At 45.0% G+C, this 16572-nt stretch overlaps 1 protein-coding gene across 8 annotated transcripts in view; it reads right to left on the bottom strand.

Moving 5' to 3' along the window:
• MIA3 (MIA SH3 domain ER export factor 3) overlaps positions 1–16572 on the bottom strand; it is a 54346-nt gene that overhangs the window by 35695 nt on the left and 2079 nt on the right. For 5 of the 8 annotated variants that reach the window (XM_042976173.1, XM_042976174.1, XM_042976179.1 and 2 more), the window contains exons 2-7: positions 15426–15559; positions 11833–11919; positions 6336–9162; positions 6110–6157; positions 3681–3842; positions 967–1112 (exon numbers count right to left, since the gene is read on the bottom strand). In XM_042976173.1, the coding sequence (XP_042832107.1) occupies positions 967–1112; positions 3681–3842; positions 6110–6157; positions 6336–9162; positions 11833–11919; positions 15426–15559 (3404 nt within the window). The remainder of the gene's footprint in view (positions 1–966; positions 1113–3680; positions 3843–6109; positions 6158–6335; positions 9163–11832; positions 11920–15425; positions 15560–16572) is intronic. The other 3 variants (XM_042976181.1, XM_042976175.1, XM_042976176.1) reach the window with 1 other exon arrangement.

Here is a 16572-nt window from a genome sequence, read left to right as displayed (position 1 = left end):
CTACACAAGTCTTGAAATAACAGAACGTAGTGGAAAAATAGTTTTATGGGGGAGGATACTTTTCTTTACAGGTCCAAGGACAACTTGGCCTCCAGCTTCTGAAAAGCTTGCTCATTCCCACAATTTACCGAAAAATGTCCAATTTCAACAAATACCACAAGGGGGAGCTAAGTCCTAAAAAGCTTAAATATGCTTCCAGGCAGATTAAATGTCTCATTTGAATCCTGACTCCCTAAGAAAGATAAATCTGAATACTCTGCCATAAGTGACTCTTTCTAAGACACAAATCTAACCACATCCCTTTCCGCTTAAAACCTTCCAAGGATCCCAATCCCAAAGAGCGTAGCACTACCTGTCACAACACACAACTTCCTTTACCGATCTCCCTATCTCCCTCCAAAAGATGCCTTCCAACCACACCCTCAACTATTCAACACCAAAAAGGCTTCCCTGGCTTCCCCCAAAGGCCTTCTCTTTGTAATACCATCCATCTCTCTGAACATGTTATTTCCTCGGTCGAACCGCATGCTACCTCCCTCTCCACCGTCTATTCAGCAACACATATCAAACTCCCATTTGTCCTTCAGCTCCTGCCGAAACTTCTGACCTTCTCTGCCCATCCTCCCACCACAACGAAATCAGTGTATCCAACACATCATTCTCCCATCGGGAAAATCCTCTCTGCCCGTATCATATTATGTCCCCAGTGAAGGTCTTTATCTCCCTGCTGGACTAAAAGGTCCTGCTGGGGAAGAGCCATGTTTTACAGGTTTGTCTATGCCCAGCTCTGACACACCGCAGATCTGAGCTAAGAACCCATCAAATTATACACAGGTGGCCCGTTTCAGAGGCTAAAGTCAAAGGATCAGCAGTAATTTTAAGTTCTTGACCTCATGCTCAAGATCAACTCAAAAACCATAATTAATCGATAACTCTATCTGAAGAAGCTATGTATGTCGAACTTACCGTCTTAGTTAAATAAATTATGAATGAATATATTATAAGAATTGCATTTTCCAAAGGTGAGACACTTGCTGGCTCTTCAGCATTTGTTTCTAGTTTCTTTTTTGCATCAACAGCATCAACAGGACTGCTTTCTGTTGGAATTATCCCTAAAATTGAGGGTGAAAATTAATATTTTATAATATGCTTTAGAGTAAGACTTGTTTCTCTTCGTTTAAAATATTTATCGAGTGCCCACCGAGTATGAGTCAGTGGCTTCTCTTAAAGACGTATACAGACATAGGGGCACCTGGCTGGCTCAGTCAGTAGAGCACGTGGCTCTTGATCTCAGGGTCATGAGTTTGAGCCCCAAGTTGGGTGTAGAGGTAACTTGAGATAAAATTAAAACATATTTACTAAAAAAAAAGACACAGTTTCTATAGGTCTTATATAAATACGTATATAACTTATATAATTACGCTCTTAAAGAATTCTAGAGAGAACAAAATTCAGAACACCCATTCGAGCCATCACGCCCTTCCATTATGAAATGAACGTATCTCCAACACACCCTACCCCTCACCAGGTCTCCCATCATGTCTCCGGCAAAACAACTGCTCTCTGAACAGTATTTAGTCATGGGAATTGAGAAAAGCAGAATCTTATGGGTTGTTTTTTTTTTTTTTTTTTTCCCACACGGACACAGTTGCATTTACCAGATGTTCATTCAGTGCCGGTGAAGCATTGTGTTAGAAACTTCAGGCAACCGCTGAGTAGAAAAGCGTCAGCTTGCAGACCCGCAGGTGGACTGCACCCGTGCTTAGCACGGTGTCTGGCCCCTGGCAGGTGACTGCTCCCTCACAGATGAATGACAGCTACACAAAAGAGAACAAGGTAAACGCCCAGAGACGCTAACGGGAACTGCTTACAGAGCGGGGGCTGGCCTGAAGCTCTGCTGAGCCTGAAAGGGTTTCACTAGAGGAGGTGGCGGGGAGGTGACCTCAGTTTGAATTTCTTGAGGCTGGGCCCGTTCTGTATACAGCTAGGAGCTCAGCAAGCGGTTAGTGAGGGGCGGAGGAGGGGACTCTCTCCCCACCCAGAGACTCCATTCACGATGGATCTATGACTGTGACCCCTGGGGAAGTGTCCACAGTCAGGGCAGCTGAGATGCATGAAGGGACATTTGGGAAGATGAGCCTGTAAGCGTAGCTCATGTCATCCTGTGGCAGAACTCGGAAGGACCGGGCAAAAAATCTGTTTTTAATTCTGCAAGCAGAGGTTTTCCTAGCCTTGAAAGTTTCTGAGCAAGAGCGTTAACGAGACATCGTGGCGTATGACTCATTTTCAACAAGCTGAAAAAACTCTTTTGACTCTTTTTGAGATAAAGACTTTAGAACTAGAGAGGATGATACATGAATGCAACGTCCTCGGAACACGGGAGGCCTCTGACAGGTCATTTCTTCCCCAATTACAGAATTCCTGCCCACGCCGTGGCTTCTCCTGAAGGCCCACACGGTGCTACCAGGTCTCACGGGTAGCGCTTTATCCCGGGTTACAGACCACAACCTCGAAGGACAAGGGACCAGTAATGGTACCACACACACCACCCCCCACAGCGGACACACAAAATAACACAATTAGCCTTTCTGCAGTGGCAACCTGTTGATGCCATTATTGGGCTTGTCGTCTTGTTTTTAAACCATCTCCTCAATCCAAATGAAGTGAGTTGCTCTCCACTGAGTGTTTGCTGCGCTCTGTGATTAATGCTGACACACTGGTGTCAGGCCACACGGGACCACGACACGATGCACAAGTTTCTGTACTGCTCCCTACGGTGTACAGACACCTAGGCGTAAATATCCCCTTCACTGTTTTTAAGAAGGTTTTTGCCATGTCCAGGTAGCAAATTAACACAAGACCTGAGCCACACTGTATTCTACTGGGGGCGGGAGAGGGGGAGAAGAATTTGTGGGTTTTAAAGCAGTGGCTCTTGGGGCGCCTGGGTGGCTCAGTCAGTTAAGCCTCCAACTTTGGCTCAGATCATGATCTCACAGTTCAGGAGTTCAAGCCCCGTTACGGGCTCTCTGCTGTCAATATGGAACCTGCTTCAGACTTTCTGTCTTCTCTCTCTCTCTCTGCTCCTCCCCGCTTGTGCTCTCTCTCAAAATAAATACACTGAAGAAAATAAATAAATAAAGCAGTGCCTCTCAAACTTTCATCTGATCAGAATTTCCTGGAGGGCTTGTTAAACACAGCTTGCTGGTCTCCACCCCCAGAGTTTCTGATGCCGGCTGGTCTGGTTGAAAACTACTGTTTGAGAACATAAGGCCTTTGAAGAATAATAGTTTAGATTGAAATTATTTACGTGAGTAATGAGAGCCAAACATTGATATTTTGGTTGGTTATAGTCTCTGGCCTTTTTCCTACTGCTGACCTCCATCCATCTGCCTCAACTGCTTTTCTTTCTATTCTGGGGTTTCTTGTTTTTTAACACTCACTCATGCCTGTATTATTCTCCCTTTGATTTCCCGCCTTTAGGAACAAATGTCCAGGGGCACCTAGCTGGCTCAGTTGGTAGAGCACGCGACTCAGGGTCATGAGTTCGAGCCCCACGTTGGGTGCAGAGATTACCTAAATAATTAAAAAAGGAAAAAAAAAAAAAAAGAAAAGAACAAACGTCCTAGAAGCTCTTGTTTATGACACACCTCTACTTTGTAGAAAAAATCTGCAAGTTTTACCTGGGTCTATGTCCTTCTCAGTATTCGGCTTCTGTGACACTTCTGAGCCATCCTTGTCACCAGTCCCAAGTTGATCCAACTGGCTGGGCTCTTTGGGAATCTGTGCTCTAAGGTCTTCTGTGTGATCTTGTGGGAAACTATCTTCAAGGGGTGGCTCTATTCCTACAGGGAAGAAGAATGCACTGGGCTGGCAAAGCCTTGACGATACTCCCCACTTGGCCTCTCCCACTGGGCAGCTCTCCCTCCCCGGTCACCCCCTGGGCACCTTCCCACTGCCCTCCCTCCACATGCCAGGATCCCAGGAAGCACAACTGAGTGGGGAAATAAGAGTTTCAGTTGCTTTTGTCTCACTTCACAGATGACTACAATTTACAAAGAAACCCGTATTCCGAAGTATTTTATAAATAAACCCGTTTGTGGTAAGGGGTTCAATAACCCTAACTCCCCTCGACAAACCCAACACATGCCCAACCAGGTGAATGTGCAGAAGAGAATTCCAGTCAAGGGCAGAAATAGGAAATATCTACGCCACACAAAAAGAACATGAATTCTTTCATTCACAAGCATGTTTGTTTCACAGAGCTAGCGTTACCAAAGGCAGCTTACTGAAATAGCTTTCAAATATTTTCAGAGTACCTCTAATTGTCAAAAAGAGTGAGAACCCATTTCCTTCCCCAAGAGGCTTAGGGCAGAGTCCAATGTGACCCACACGAGAGATGAATTTCTTTAAAGCATCACAGTTTACCCTAAAAATTCATCAGTTTTGCATTCTAATGGAAAATAGATCTGCTTTGATTACATGCAAAAATGTTCCCCTCTCCAAATTCTCAAGAAAAACTGGCCCTCTGGGAAGACAGCATTTATTCTGTGGCTTTATGTCCCCCTGGTATGCTATCACATGCCACAGTTTAAATACCTCAGGCTGAAAAGCGTGGAACTAGGAATCAGGTTATGTTAGGAGACTGGCTCAGGGTCCGTTCAATCAATATTTACTGAAAGGCTTCCACATGTCAAGTGCTGTGTTAGAGAGCCCTGCATCCCGGTCATGTCCCTGGTTAATTCATCTGAATGCAAGAATCCGAGGGCCCAGGAGAAGTTCACTAACCTAAGTGACCGCTCCAAAGAGGCAAGAAAGAACATGACACCCACAAAAGATGAAAACTGAGGGGGGTGAGGATAAAGAAACTCAGGCAAGGCATCACCTGAAATGTGATGCCAGCTCATCCTTGGTCAGAGAGCAGTTACTTCACGCGAAAGCCCTTTCGGAGGCTTCCGGTTGTGGAATGAGTAAGTTACAGGGGTGAAAGGTACAGGGTGGGGAATACAACCAGTGGTCCTGTAGTGGCCTGTAGGCTGCCAGATGGTGGCTACAGCAGAACACACAGACCTGCCCCCGTCACTACGCTGTGCACCGGAAACTAATGTAACATTGTGTTTCAACTACACTGTAATTTAAAAAAGGGGGCAGCAGGGCGCCTGGATGGCTCAGTCGGTTAAGCATCCGACTTCGGCTCAGGTCATGACCTCGCGGTCTGTGGGTTCGAGCCCTGCGTCGGGCTCTGTGCTGACAGCTCGGAGCTTGGAGCCTGCTTCGGATTCTGTGTCTCTCTCTTTCTCTGACCCTCCCCTGTTCATGCTCTCTCTCTGCCTCAAAAATAAATAAATGTTAAAAAAAAAAAAATTTTTTTTTTAAAGTGGGGGGGCGACTGGGTGGCTCAGTCTGTTAAGCCTCCAACTTTGGCTCAGGTTATGATCTCACTGGTTTGTGAATTTGAGCCCCGCATCAGGCTCTCTGCTGTCAGCACAGAGCCTGCTTCAGATCCTCTGTCCGCCTCGCTCTCTCTGCCCCTCCCCCGCTCACTCTCGCACTCTGTCTCTCAAAAATAAATATTAAGAAAAAAAAAAAAAAAGGAATTTACTCAGGATGTGTGGCTGGCTCAGTAGGTAGAATGTGCAACTCCTGACCTCAGTGCTGTGAGTTCAAGCCCCACATAAGGCATAGTTAAAAAAACAACACAAAAGAATTTACTTAAGTTACCAAAAAAATTCCTTTCATAATTTACATGAAACTTGTACTTTTTTAACAGGTTTACTTGGGGCGTCATTTTCTTGTTTGTAGCTTTCTCTTTACCTGCTTGTCAAGGTTCCTTTTGAAAATGCTAGCAATCTCGGGGTGCCTGGGTGGCTCCATCGGTTAAGCACCCGATTCCTGATTTTGGCTCACGTCATGAACTCAACAGTCTGTGAGTTCAAGGCCCGCATCAGCCTCCATGCTGACAGCGCAGAGCCCGCTTGGGATTCTCTCTCTCTCTCTCTCTCTCTCTCTCTCTCTCTCTGCCCCTCCCCCACCTGCTCTGTCTCTCAAAATAAATAAATAAACTTAAAAAAATTTTTTTTAATAAAAAGAAAAAAAATGCTAGCAGTCTCACCTGTCCTAAGGGGAAAACAGGATGAGAAATCCTGACCCACGCTCCAGCCTAAAAGAAAGAAAGCAGGAAGGGACATGTGGATGTCACAGTGCTGTCCCTCACCTTTAGGCACACTGCAAACTGTGGACAGAGCTTTACGAGGAAGGCAGGAGGCACTTCCCCAACCACTCTGCGCCCCACCTGCCTCTCAAGCCCAACTCCCCAAGGCCACAGGCAGGCGCTTTACCTTCCGTGGCGCCAGCCCAGCCTTCCTCCGTGGGTGGAGCCGTCGCCAGCGGCGTGGTCTCCTCCATGGTGGAGTGTTTGTACCTCACAAAATAGATCAGGTCTTGAACGTCGTCAAGGACCGCCGCCTCTTCAAATATGTTATTTTCCTTGGTGCCCAGCTCTCGGTTTTCGGTCACACGAGCGTCCAGCATCTTCTCTGCTGTGCTCAGAATCTGGGACTCAGACGCACGGAAGACCTTGTCCAGGACTTTTTCCACATTATAGGGCAGGCTCTCCCGCTGCGCGGACTTCAGCTTTAATGACATTTCGTGGAACATGGCTTCCAGCTCATGGACGTCAAAGTACTTCTGGAACCGCCGCAGAGACTGCTGGTCTTTAAAGAAGCTGCTGAGGATAGGCAAGTCGTTCCCCTGGTCCCCGTGCGGCGGCTGCACAGCCCTGTGCGCAGTCCAGTGCCACACGTCGCCGTCGTGCTCCTCAACTGCAGACCCCTGGCCCTCTGTGTCCGCCACCCTCTCCAAGTCCTCCTGGTCCTCTTTGGAGAGTCCTTCCACCCGGGGCTGCTCAGCGGGCCCGGAGGTCTTCAGGTATTCCTCAGGGCTGTCTTGAAAATGATCAGAATCTTGATTCTCAAACACTTCCCCTAACTCTGGGGTCTGATTTTTTTGGTCAGGAGAGTCACTTCCTTCAGATGGTCTCTGTGCTCTCTTACCCACAAGAGGGCTTTCTTTTTCCACCACCCCACCACCCGCTTCCCTGCCCCCTGGGTCCACCCCTTTGCCCAAAGTTCCACTTTCTCTTTCAATTTCCAAGACATTACTAGTTTCTTCTTTGTTTCCTTCTGCTTCTGCATCAGTACTAACGGTGCCTAACATGGCCCCTGCGGGGGCATGAGGATGAACATCTAACCGCCCACCTTGAATCTCAGGGCTTTTTTCTTTAGACTGTTTTGCACTTAGAGCATTTTCATCCTCCAGTAGTTGTTCAGGGCCGTAATCAGCTTCTGCTTCTGGTGTCTCGGGATGGAAACCTGGCACTTCCAGGCTATCCACCTGGCCTCTTGTCTCCACTTCCTGTGTGCCCGCCGTGGGCTTGTAAGGAGCCATTTCTTCCCCTGAGGAGTCCTCTTCGACCACTTCCTTGGAGAGCTGTAACTTCTCATCCATCTGCCTATCACGTGCATGGGCCACCTCTTTTCCTTGTGGCCAGGAAAGATTTCTTCCCACAGTGGGACCCTCTTCTTCCGGTTCTCTTGGCAAATCAGCTTCATCTGGAGGGGAAGGCCTAGGCTGACCATCAGTCTTAAGACGCTGTTCCTCTTGAAATCCTTCGTGTGGAGGCTCCAGTGAAAGCGTGTGCGGTTTTGGTGCACTTACTAAAGCACGCACTTCTTCCGCGTTGTCTTTGGATGCGTTATGCGGACTACCCCCCGGCATTGGTGTGATGCCCACGGATTCTTGCTCCATCCCTTCCTCGGTCACTTGACTCCCTGCAGCTTTGGGTACCGCTTCACGCTCCGAGCCACCCTCCAAAATCCGCTCTGCAGGCTTTTCTTCATGGAGCATTCCTTTTGACGTGTGAACAGCTGCTCCTTCTAGGTCATTTTCTTTGTTATCAAAAGCTGATTCCGACACGTCTTTACTCTTTACAGCAGCTGGCAAAGAGCCGAGGTCACTGCTTTGAGTAGGACCGTGTGCCTTCATGCCTTCCTGCTTCCCCTCCAGTCCCATCTCAGCCTGCGCCAGGCCCTTCTTGGATTCCTCAACTTTCCTCCCGTTTCCTGTAAAGTGAATTTCCGGGTCTTTGTCATTATTTGTTTTAGGGGCCTCTACAGTCAAAAGCCCATCTTCTGCTTTTTGGGGGTCGGCGTAATCTGGTGCTGATTGTGGTTTCCCCCATTTGCTATCTGGGATGAATGCGTCACCACCCTCCCTTCCTTCCTCTGGGTCAGAACTCCCTATGTCCAAGCCTGTTTGTCTGTCACCATCTGTGAAGGAGAAGACAGTATCCTCCCAGGTTGTTAGTATATTTTGATCATAGTTTTTGATGCCAGGGGGCTGAGTCACCTCAACCTTATCCTTTTCTTTTGTATTCTGCTCTGTATCTGTTGGATATTTCTGAGCTCCAGACTTCATTGGGACCTTCACATCTTCCCCAGCGTGTGTGAAGGTCAGTAACGGCAGGTCGTCCAAGTTTTCTTCATCCTCCTCATCTTCCTTGCCAACTGTGTAATACTCAGTATCCAGCTCCTCATCAAAATCATCCTCTAATGAAGTAACAAGTCTGGTTGTCTCATCATCAGAGACAAGGGCATCGGCAGTTGAGCCAAATTTGGTTTTTAAGTCCAGAGTCATTTCTTTTTTCAAAAGTTTATAAGCATCAATCTTCTCCTGTTCACTCGAGAGCTGAGACCCATTGCTGGTTTTGTTGTTTTCATTTTCCGGCACTTTCAGTTTATCTTGTAGCATTTCCTCAAAAGGTTCAAATGCAAGCTGGTCTCCCTGAGCATGATCTGCTTGGCTGTTTAAGTGAGGGTGGTTCCTCTGAGCCGCAGATCTTTCCCTGAGTTCCTTCGAGTTTTCTGAGAACACACTTTCTCTCTCCTCTGAGTTAAGTTCTACTGGTTCAGCTTCAAGTTCAGATTCAGGTGCAAGGTCGCTTTCCTCAAGTACTTCAAGAGGTGTGTCCTCAAGCCCAGTTTTTTCTGTAGCTTTCTCAGAATCTCCAGGTGCAGAATTGTACAATTCCAAAAATCCTAAAAGCTCTTCTACGTTGTAATTGTCAAAATCATCTCTTCCCCCATCAAAACAAACAAAATCTGTCTCCTGTAAGAGAAAGAAAAACATTAGCATGTCACTACGTGTCGCAAGAGCAAACTCTTACCCGTGCTAATGAAGGCTAACCTCAAACTGGATCTAGAGGGGCTTCTGTGCCAACCTCGGGCAATGACTGTTCTTGGGTAGTGGGAGGGGAATAAAAGCGGGCATCCACTTTTCCTTGGTTTCCTGCTTCCACGGAGAAGGACTCCTACCTGAGTAATATTCCTGATTTCCCTTCATCGTCTCCTCCCGAGGATTCATGTGGCTGGTGAGTTTGCTCTGCACCATCCCTGTTTTCTGTTTGGGACCTGCTAGAGGGAACACATATCCTCTCCGCTCCATGCTGTAAGTTTTATAGGGACGCCCCCTTGGGGAGGCTAGCTAGCCCTGTTAGCTAGCCCTGTCTGCGGCTGGGTATGTCTGTCTTATTCCACACGACAAAGTTAGGAAACCCATTACTTCTGCACACCCAAGCCATGTTCACCGAAAAGTTTTACCAGTAAGTAATAGTGATACTTTGGTCTCCACATGCCTGACTCCTGAGTCTCTCAATTTGTTCTGAGCACAAGTGGAGAAAAACAGGGTGTCATTTATTGGGTCCCCCAACTCCCAAGAACTGTGCCTGATGTCTTGGGAATTCCTGTCATAATAATATGCACAGGAGAAGCTGGAAGATGATCCAGCTTCCCCATCACTGTGCCCTCCAGACTATCCTCTCTTTAACCAGCTAGAGACAGGCAGAATCACCTTGCTGTCAGGCTCTAAGTCTACACAGACTTTTCTTTTGGCTCATATTTTCTTGGCGCTGGGAAAGATAAATCAGCCTAGGAAGCCTTATTAAATACAGCCTTATTAAATTATAGGTGCATGGGCAATAAAAATTTAAAGGCACAAATAAGGGTGTCAGGGGGCTCCCCACTTAACTATTACCTCAAGTACAACTTGAAAACAAGATTCAGTAAGGAATATACTCTATTCTACATCAGGGTGGTAGGTGTCATTAAGGTCTGCTTTCAGGACTAGGCATAAACCTACATTCTTCCTTTCCTCCAATAGTAAGCAACTTGACGTAAATGGGGCCATAAACGGAAAGTAAGTTTAAAAGCCAACACAGGTAATTCTCTTCTCCTAACTGAACTCTCACCAAAGTCTGAGGAGCCCTGACCAGTGCAGTAGGGATGAATTTCTTCTTTTCACCACATCCGTTTCCAAGCCACTTTCTTAACACTGAGGGAAGCATGCTGTGGAGGTACACTAAGGCAGACTCCCAAACAAGTGAGGTCACCGCGGCCAATGAACTGCTGTCTCACACCTATATCCTGGGGAGTCTCTTCATTAGGAATGAGGCCAGACAGGTAATGGGGCTGATTTTATGACCCTTGAGACTACAAAGAAATGTTAAGTACAGCACTGGCTCTGAGACTTCATATATTCTGCCAATCTCATCCAACGATGGCCCTAGGCCAGCTGCCTGCATATCTGTAGCACTGCAAAAAAAAAACTTAAAAAACTGCTCAAAGATTTCTGAATGAAGGTAGGCATCAATTACCACACATTTTAAAACTCCAGAAAACAGGGGCGCCTGCGTGGCTCACTTGGCTAAGCGTCTAACTCTTGGTTTCAGCTCAGGTCACAATCTCACCATTTGTGGGTTCGAATCCTGCGTCCGGCTCTGCTCTGATAGCACAGAGCCTGCTTGGGATTCTCTCTCCCTCTCCCCATCTCTGCCCCTTCTCCCCTCTCTCTTTCTCCTTTTCTCTCAAACTAAATAAATTAAAAAAAAAAAAAAAAAGGCCAGAAAATGATCCACAGGACTAAGGATCCCAGAACACAGAATCCTTGCCATCACAGAGCTATGTCATGCACCCAGATGAATGCTTTATAGGATGTACAGTCAGTACCATGCAGATCTGAGACCAGACCTTTTCAGAATCTCTTAGGTTCCCTTTTCCAAACCTGTAACGTAACTATAATCCCTTAAATCACTAAAGAAAACGACTGTAGGGGCGGCTAACCATGGGACTCTTGATTTTGGCTCAGGTCGTGATCCCATCGTTCATGGGTTTGAGCCCCGTGTTGGGCTCTGTGCTGACAATGCACAGCCTCCTTGGAATTCTGTCTCTCCCTCTCTTTCTGCCCCTCCCTCGCTTGCATGCACAATCTAACAATAAACTTTAAAAAAAGAAAAAGAAAACTATTATAAATTGGCATTTCTGACCTAGTACATAGTTTAGCATTTAATCTGATTTCTCTACACTTAAAATGTCTAAGAGCTATTCAATGAGTAAAGTTTTCTAATGGAGATACCTTCTTCTTTAGCCTATAAAAAGGTATAGCTCTTAATAACTAAGTACAAAGATATTGAATTCTTCATTTTTTCTCATATAAAGCAGCAAAAAGAAACCCTATATGACTGTACATATTAGACAATTACCAAATAATGACACAGTCTCCCATAAATTCTTTTCAAACATTTTTCTTTTTTTTCTATTTTTAAAAGTTACCTGATTCTAATTTAAAACCTGACACACAAATGTTAACTTGTTTTTTTTCTGGCCCAAATACAAGGACTTTCAAAAATCATTAACTGGCGATAACTGACGAATATGAAAGGCAATTTATAACTGAGAACCAAAAAAATTAAAATTAAAATTAAAAATCCATAACATAACTTACATCTGTGGGAACCCGTAGCTCCTCTTCGGTATATTCATGGACTACTTGGATTAAATCTTTTGGAAAATATCCAAAAATACGTCCAACCTATATGAAAAAACAGGCAAAAGAAACACATACCAATCAAAATTCTGTATAAGAAATACAAACGACAGACTTTTCATCAGTGAGAAGAAACACACAGATAGATACGTAGGTAGGTACAACCACAAGAGACAGATAATTGCTATGATGATTACACGGATTATTATTCCAATGAAAATTAAGTACAGAATACTTTAAAGTCAATTTTTCTAAAACCACTGAAGTTTCCTTTCATCATGCAACTTAATTCTAAACACAGAGCTAGATTTCTGAAGTAGATAAAAGACCTACATAACAGAAAGTGTTTGTATATTTTATGGTTAAAACTGAGCACATCAGGTGCACCTGACCGGCTCAGTTGGAAAAGTGTGTGCCTCTGGATCTCAGGGTTCTGAGTTCAAGCCCCATGTTGGGTGTAGAGATTACTGAAATAAATACACTTAAAAAAAAAAAAAAAAAAAGAATATAAAATTCCTAAAGTAAGTGATGACTACAATAAAACAGCAAACATTTATTGATATAACGGGCTGTAGTAGCTTTTTCAAAAACTAGATTTTTGAGTATTTGCAGAGAAAATAAAATTCATACTACTGTACACAAGAAGCTTTAGTTTCATGCAAAGTAAACCTCTAGAGAAAATAACCCCGTTTATCTATAGCACTAACAGCTAAAATACACAGAGCATCCTCCTGAGAGGCACACACTGTCCTCTACTGACTGTGTCTGGAAGGAAAAGCAGATCACTGGGAAGGAGGCTGAGCGGCAGATCCAATCCACCAAGGGAAAAAAGGCTTACTTCTCACCAACTCCCGAAATAGCCTCATTAGGAGTGCTGTTGTTCTATCTGGCAAATATGTGAAAGCCAGTCTTAGCACTAGATAGAATACAGCCTTGAAGATTAGATAAGATAGGGTAATTAAAAACTGCTACACTGGCAGTTAAAATCTGAAAACTCCAAGAAACCAAAAAAGACTGCAGGATGAAAACTAAGAAACAAGAGTCATTCTGCGAGGCACCCGGGTGGACAGTTCGTGAGATTGAGCCCCACATCAGGCTCCACACTGGCAGTGCAGAGCCTGCTTGGGATTCTCCCTCTCCCTGTCTCTCTGCCCCTCCTCCACTCACGCCCCAGCATGCGCTCTTTCTCTCTCAAAATAGATACATAAACTTAAAAAAAAAAGGCAATATAGGGGATGCCACGTGAGCAGTGCAAAGTGCCACCTGAACAGTTATCAGACAGCAAGATCCCTTCTGGCTGGGCTGCTGAGGGCAGGGCTTCCCTAAGAAGGCACCATGACAGGTGAATATGGCCAAAGGAAAACGCCATGTATGTCAAGCTCACTTACCAAATGCTCCAACTCAACCACTTCACCGTGTATAAAACAGGCCTAGGTACATGGAAAAAACTTTCCCAGAGTGAAGATTATCAAGAAATCTCACGCGGCAGACTTGCAGGAAGCAGAACAGATCCTTCTTTGTACACAGTGACTCAACCGGGACTCTGCCTAAATTGTAAGGGCTGAACCTAACCAGCTAGGTGGTCGCTCAAGATTCACCCCTAGGGAGGCACCTGAGCGGCTCAGTCAGCTGAGTGTCCGACTTCAACTCAGATCACCATCTGGCAGTCCATGAGTTCAAGCCGCATGTCAGGCTCTGTACTGACAGGCTGGAGCCTAGAGCTGCCTCAGATTCTGTGTCTCCCTCTCTCTCTGCTCCTCCCCCCCCCCCACTCTCTCTCTCTGTCAAAAACAAAAACTAAAAAAAAAAAGATCCCCCCCCCCCAAGGAATCTGTAACACCAACAAAATGAACCTATTTTTCCCCTTATGTAGGTTTCTCAAGCCTTATTTTCTGTTGTCTGGTATTTTATGGAAAGTAAAAGTTTCCACAGCAGGGACTGGATATCTGGAAGTTTGGATAATCCTAAGCACATGAAGAATTCTCACTCCTTTTGGTAAAGAAGCAGTCCACACATCACACTTCTTGGAAAGGACGATAACTCATAAGGCTTTCAATCAGGTCACTCCTAGGGAATCTCCTCATTAAAAACATCAAAGCCCGAGTTTTATTTACAACAGTCGAAACATGGAAGCCAGCCAAGTGTCCATCGATAGATGAACAGATGAAGACATAGCGTGTGCATACATGCATGCACGTGCACACACACACACACACACACACACACATACCACACACACTGGAATATTACTCAGACATAAAAAAGAATGAAATCTTGCCATCTGCAACAACATGGATGAACCTAGGGGGTATATAATGCTAAGTGAAATAAGTCAGGCAAAGAAAGATAAATGCCATATGATTTCACTCATAGGTGGAATTTAAGAGATGAAACAAAGGAAAAAAAGAGGCAAACGAAAAAACAGGCACTTAAATCCAGAGAACAAACAGCTGGGTACCAGAGGGGAGGTGGGGGGGGGGGGGGGAAATAGGTGATGGGGATTAAAGAGCACAATTATTATGATGAGCACCGAGTAACGTATCGAATTGTAGAGCTGCTATATTGTACACCTGACACTAATATAACCCGGTGTGTTAATTATACTTGAATTAAAAAAAAAATTTTTTTTTAATTCTAAAGCACGATGGAGTCACTGCTTTCCACATCTGCCATCAGGGCACCTGTAAAACTGCCCAGGAAGACAACAGCCGGGGGCCCTCCAGGAGCAAGTGTCTGAAGAGTGGGGGACGGGGGTGGGCAGCAGCCTGACCCAGAAGATGCAAACAAAACATGGAAACAAGAAAAACACACAGTGAAAAGGGCATTTTGCTCTTTTAACAGACCGGTGACAATATACACGATTAGGCTGCCTATTTCCAGACCTGCCAATCTTTCACAAATGTTAATGATTTAGAAAAAAAAGAGGGGCACCTGGGTGGCTCAGTCGGTTAAGCATCTGACTTCAGCTCAGGTCATGATCTCATGGCTCATGGGTTCAAGCCCTGCGTCGGACTCTGTGCTGACAGCTCAGAGCCTGCTTTGGATTCTGTGTCTCTTTCTCTCTCTGACTCTCCCCCACCTTCTCTCTCTCTCTCTCTCTCTCTCAAAAATGAATAAACATTTTTTAAAAATTAAAAAATAACAATTTAGAAAAAAAGAAACACACAATCAACTTTAAACATGAACACCTGAAACACAGTCCTGCACAAAGTTTACAGGATTAGGGCTAATGCTCACGGCAATGAAGTTCAGAATTTTCAGTTTTCGCCACTTCAACCTTTCCTGTGCGCGGAGGAGCCACAGCTGATAAGGCTCATGACTTAATGCTGAGCAGCAATAACCAGAAGCAGTTGGGGCCTGTTTAAGGAACAGAGCCCCCACCTAGGGCCAGGCCTGATGCCTGCTGGTGACACACAGCCATCCTGTTTTCCCAGTCCAGCAGAGGGGACACGTGAATACCATCAAAGACCCCAAGAAAACAGTTATTTAAACCCATAGCCCTACAGAAGCCAATAAAAAGTAAGAAAATAAAGTGTCAAATTTGTACTTACACTTCCAGCCCAAACTTCAGGCGGTCTCCCTGCCAGTTTATAGTAGACATATACGGGGTCACCTTTTTTAAAACTCACGAAACGACAATCGGGGCCTGTGAAATCTTCTAGAGCCTCACCCCGGTACATTAACACTGTAGGTAAAGACGAGGCAGGGAAAAAAAAGAGAGGAAAAAAAAATAGATGTCAGGATTCAACTTTCAGAGTCCACGCTGATTTATCAGGAAAGGAGGTTTCTTCTATTCTGTAAATAACAATCAAGTTTCTCCAGTACTCTCTGGAATCAATCGCTTTCGATTCATATGCTCCAATTAACTAAAATCTTTAGAGCTTTATCATTATATATCATCTCCTACAAGTAGACAGGGGAGAGGGCCGCTTTCTCTGTTTTTCTCTAAGGATAATGCCGGGAAACGAAAAGCAGGGAGTCCACTGCCACACATGGCTGGTCTCAAGAGAAACTCTCTAACCTTCTTGTCCTCAATCTCTGCTGTTTCATAATCCTAAAAAGCTTCACTGTGCGACTGGATAAATTCAAGTGCAGATGCTGTCTGGCTTAAGCGTGAATGCATGCCGAGGTAATAAGGAACAGGGGAGAGCACCCAGGAACCCCCGAGGGGTCAATTAACTTGAACTAACACTAAAAGGCACGATCTTTAAGTGGCTGTAACTGCTACCATGCAGCAGCAGTAAACATTGTCAACTTCACTTGAGGCCACGCTGTTCTCCCCGTGCAGTATCTGGATAAATTAACGGGAAAGTATATCACATCCTATTATGGGTCCAATCACATGACAGGGTAATGTGGAATTATTATGACAGTAGGTAATGTTGACTGTCCCCAACATTACAAAGGTTTCAAAACAAAGGGAAAATACCCTCATTTATTTATGTCTATACACAAAAATCACAAGTGGGCATCACATATTGCAGGGACAAGCAAAACTATGAGAATTGTTCAGTAGTTACCTTCAGTCTTAAAATGCAGGACATAAATCACACTGGATCTAGAAACTGGTAGAAGCAGAATTTTTCTTTTTGGTGGCCAAATACACAGTTTCTGATGTAAGATGGAACGGACAATAGACGCAATTAAATAGCAGAGAAAAAGAAGGGTGAATGGAAAGAATACTTTTTCTTAAAGCCA

The sequence above is a fragment of the Panthera tigris genome, chromosome F3 (genome assembly GCF_018350195.1).
Source record: "Panthera tigris isolate Pti1 chromosome F3, P.tigris_Pti1_mat1.1, whole genome shotgun sequence".
In the NCBI taxonomy this organism is placed as follows: Eukaryota; Metazoa; Chordata; class Mammalia; order Carnivora; family Felidae; genus Panthera; species Panthera tigris.
This window is presented reverse-complemented; position numbering and strand designations above follow the sequence as displayed.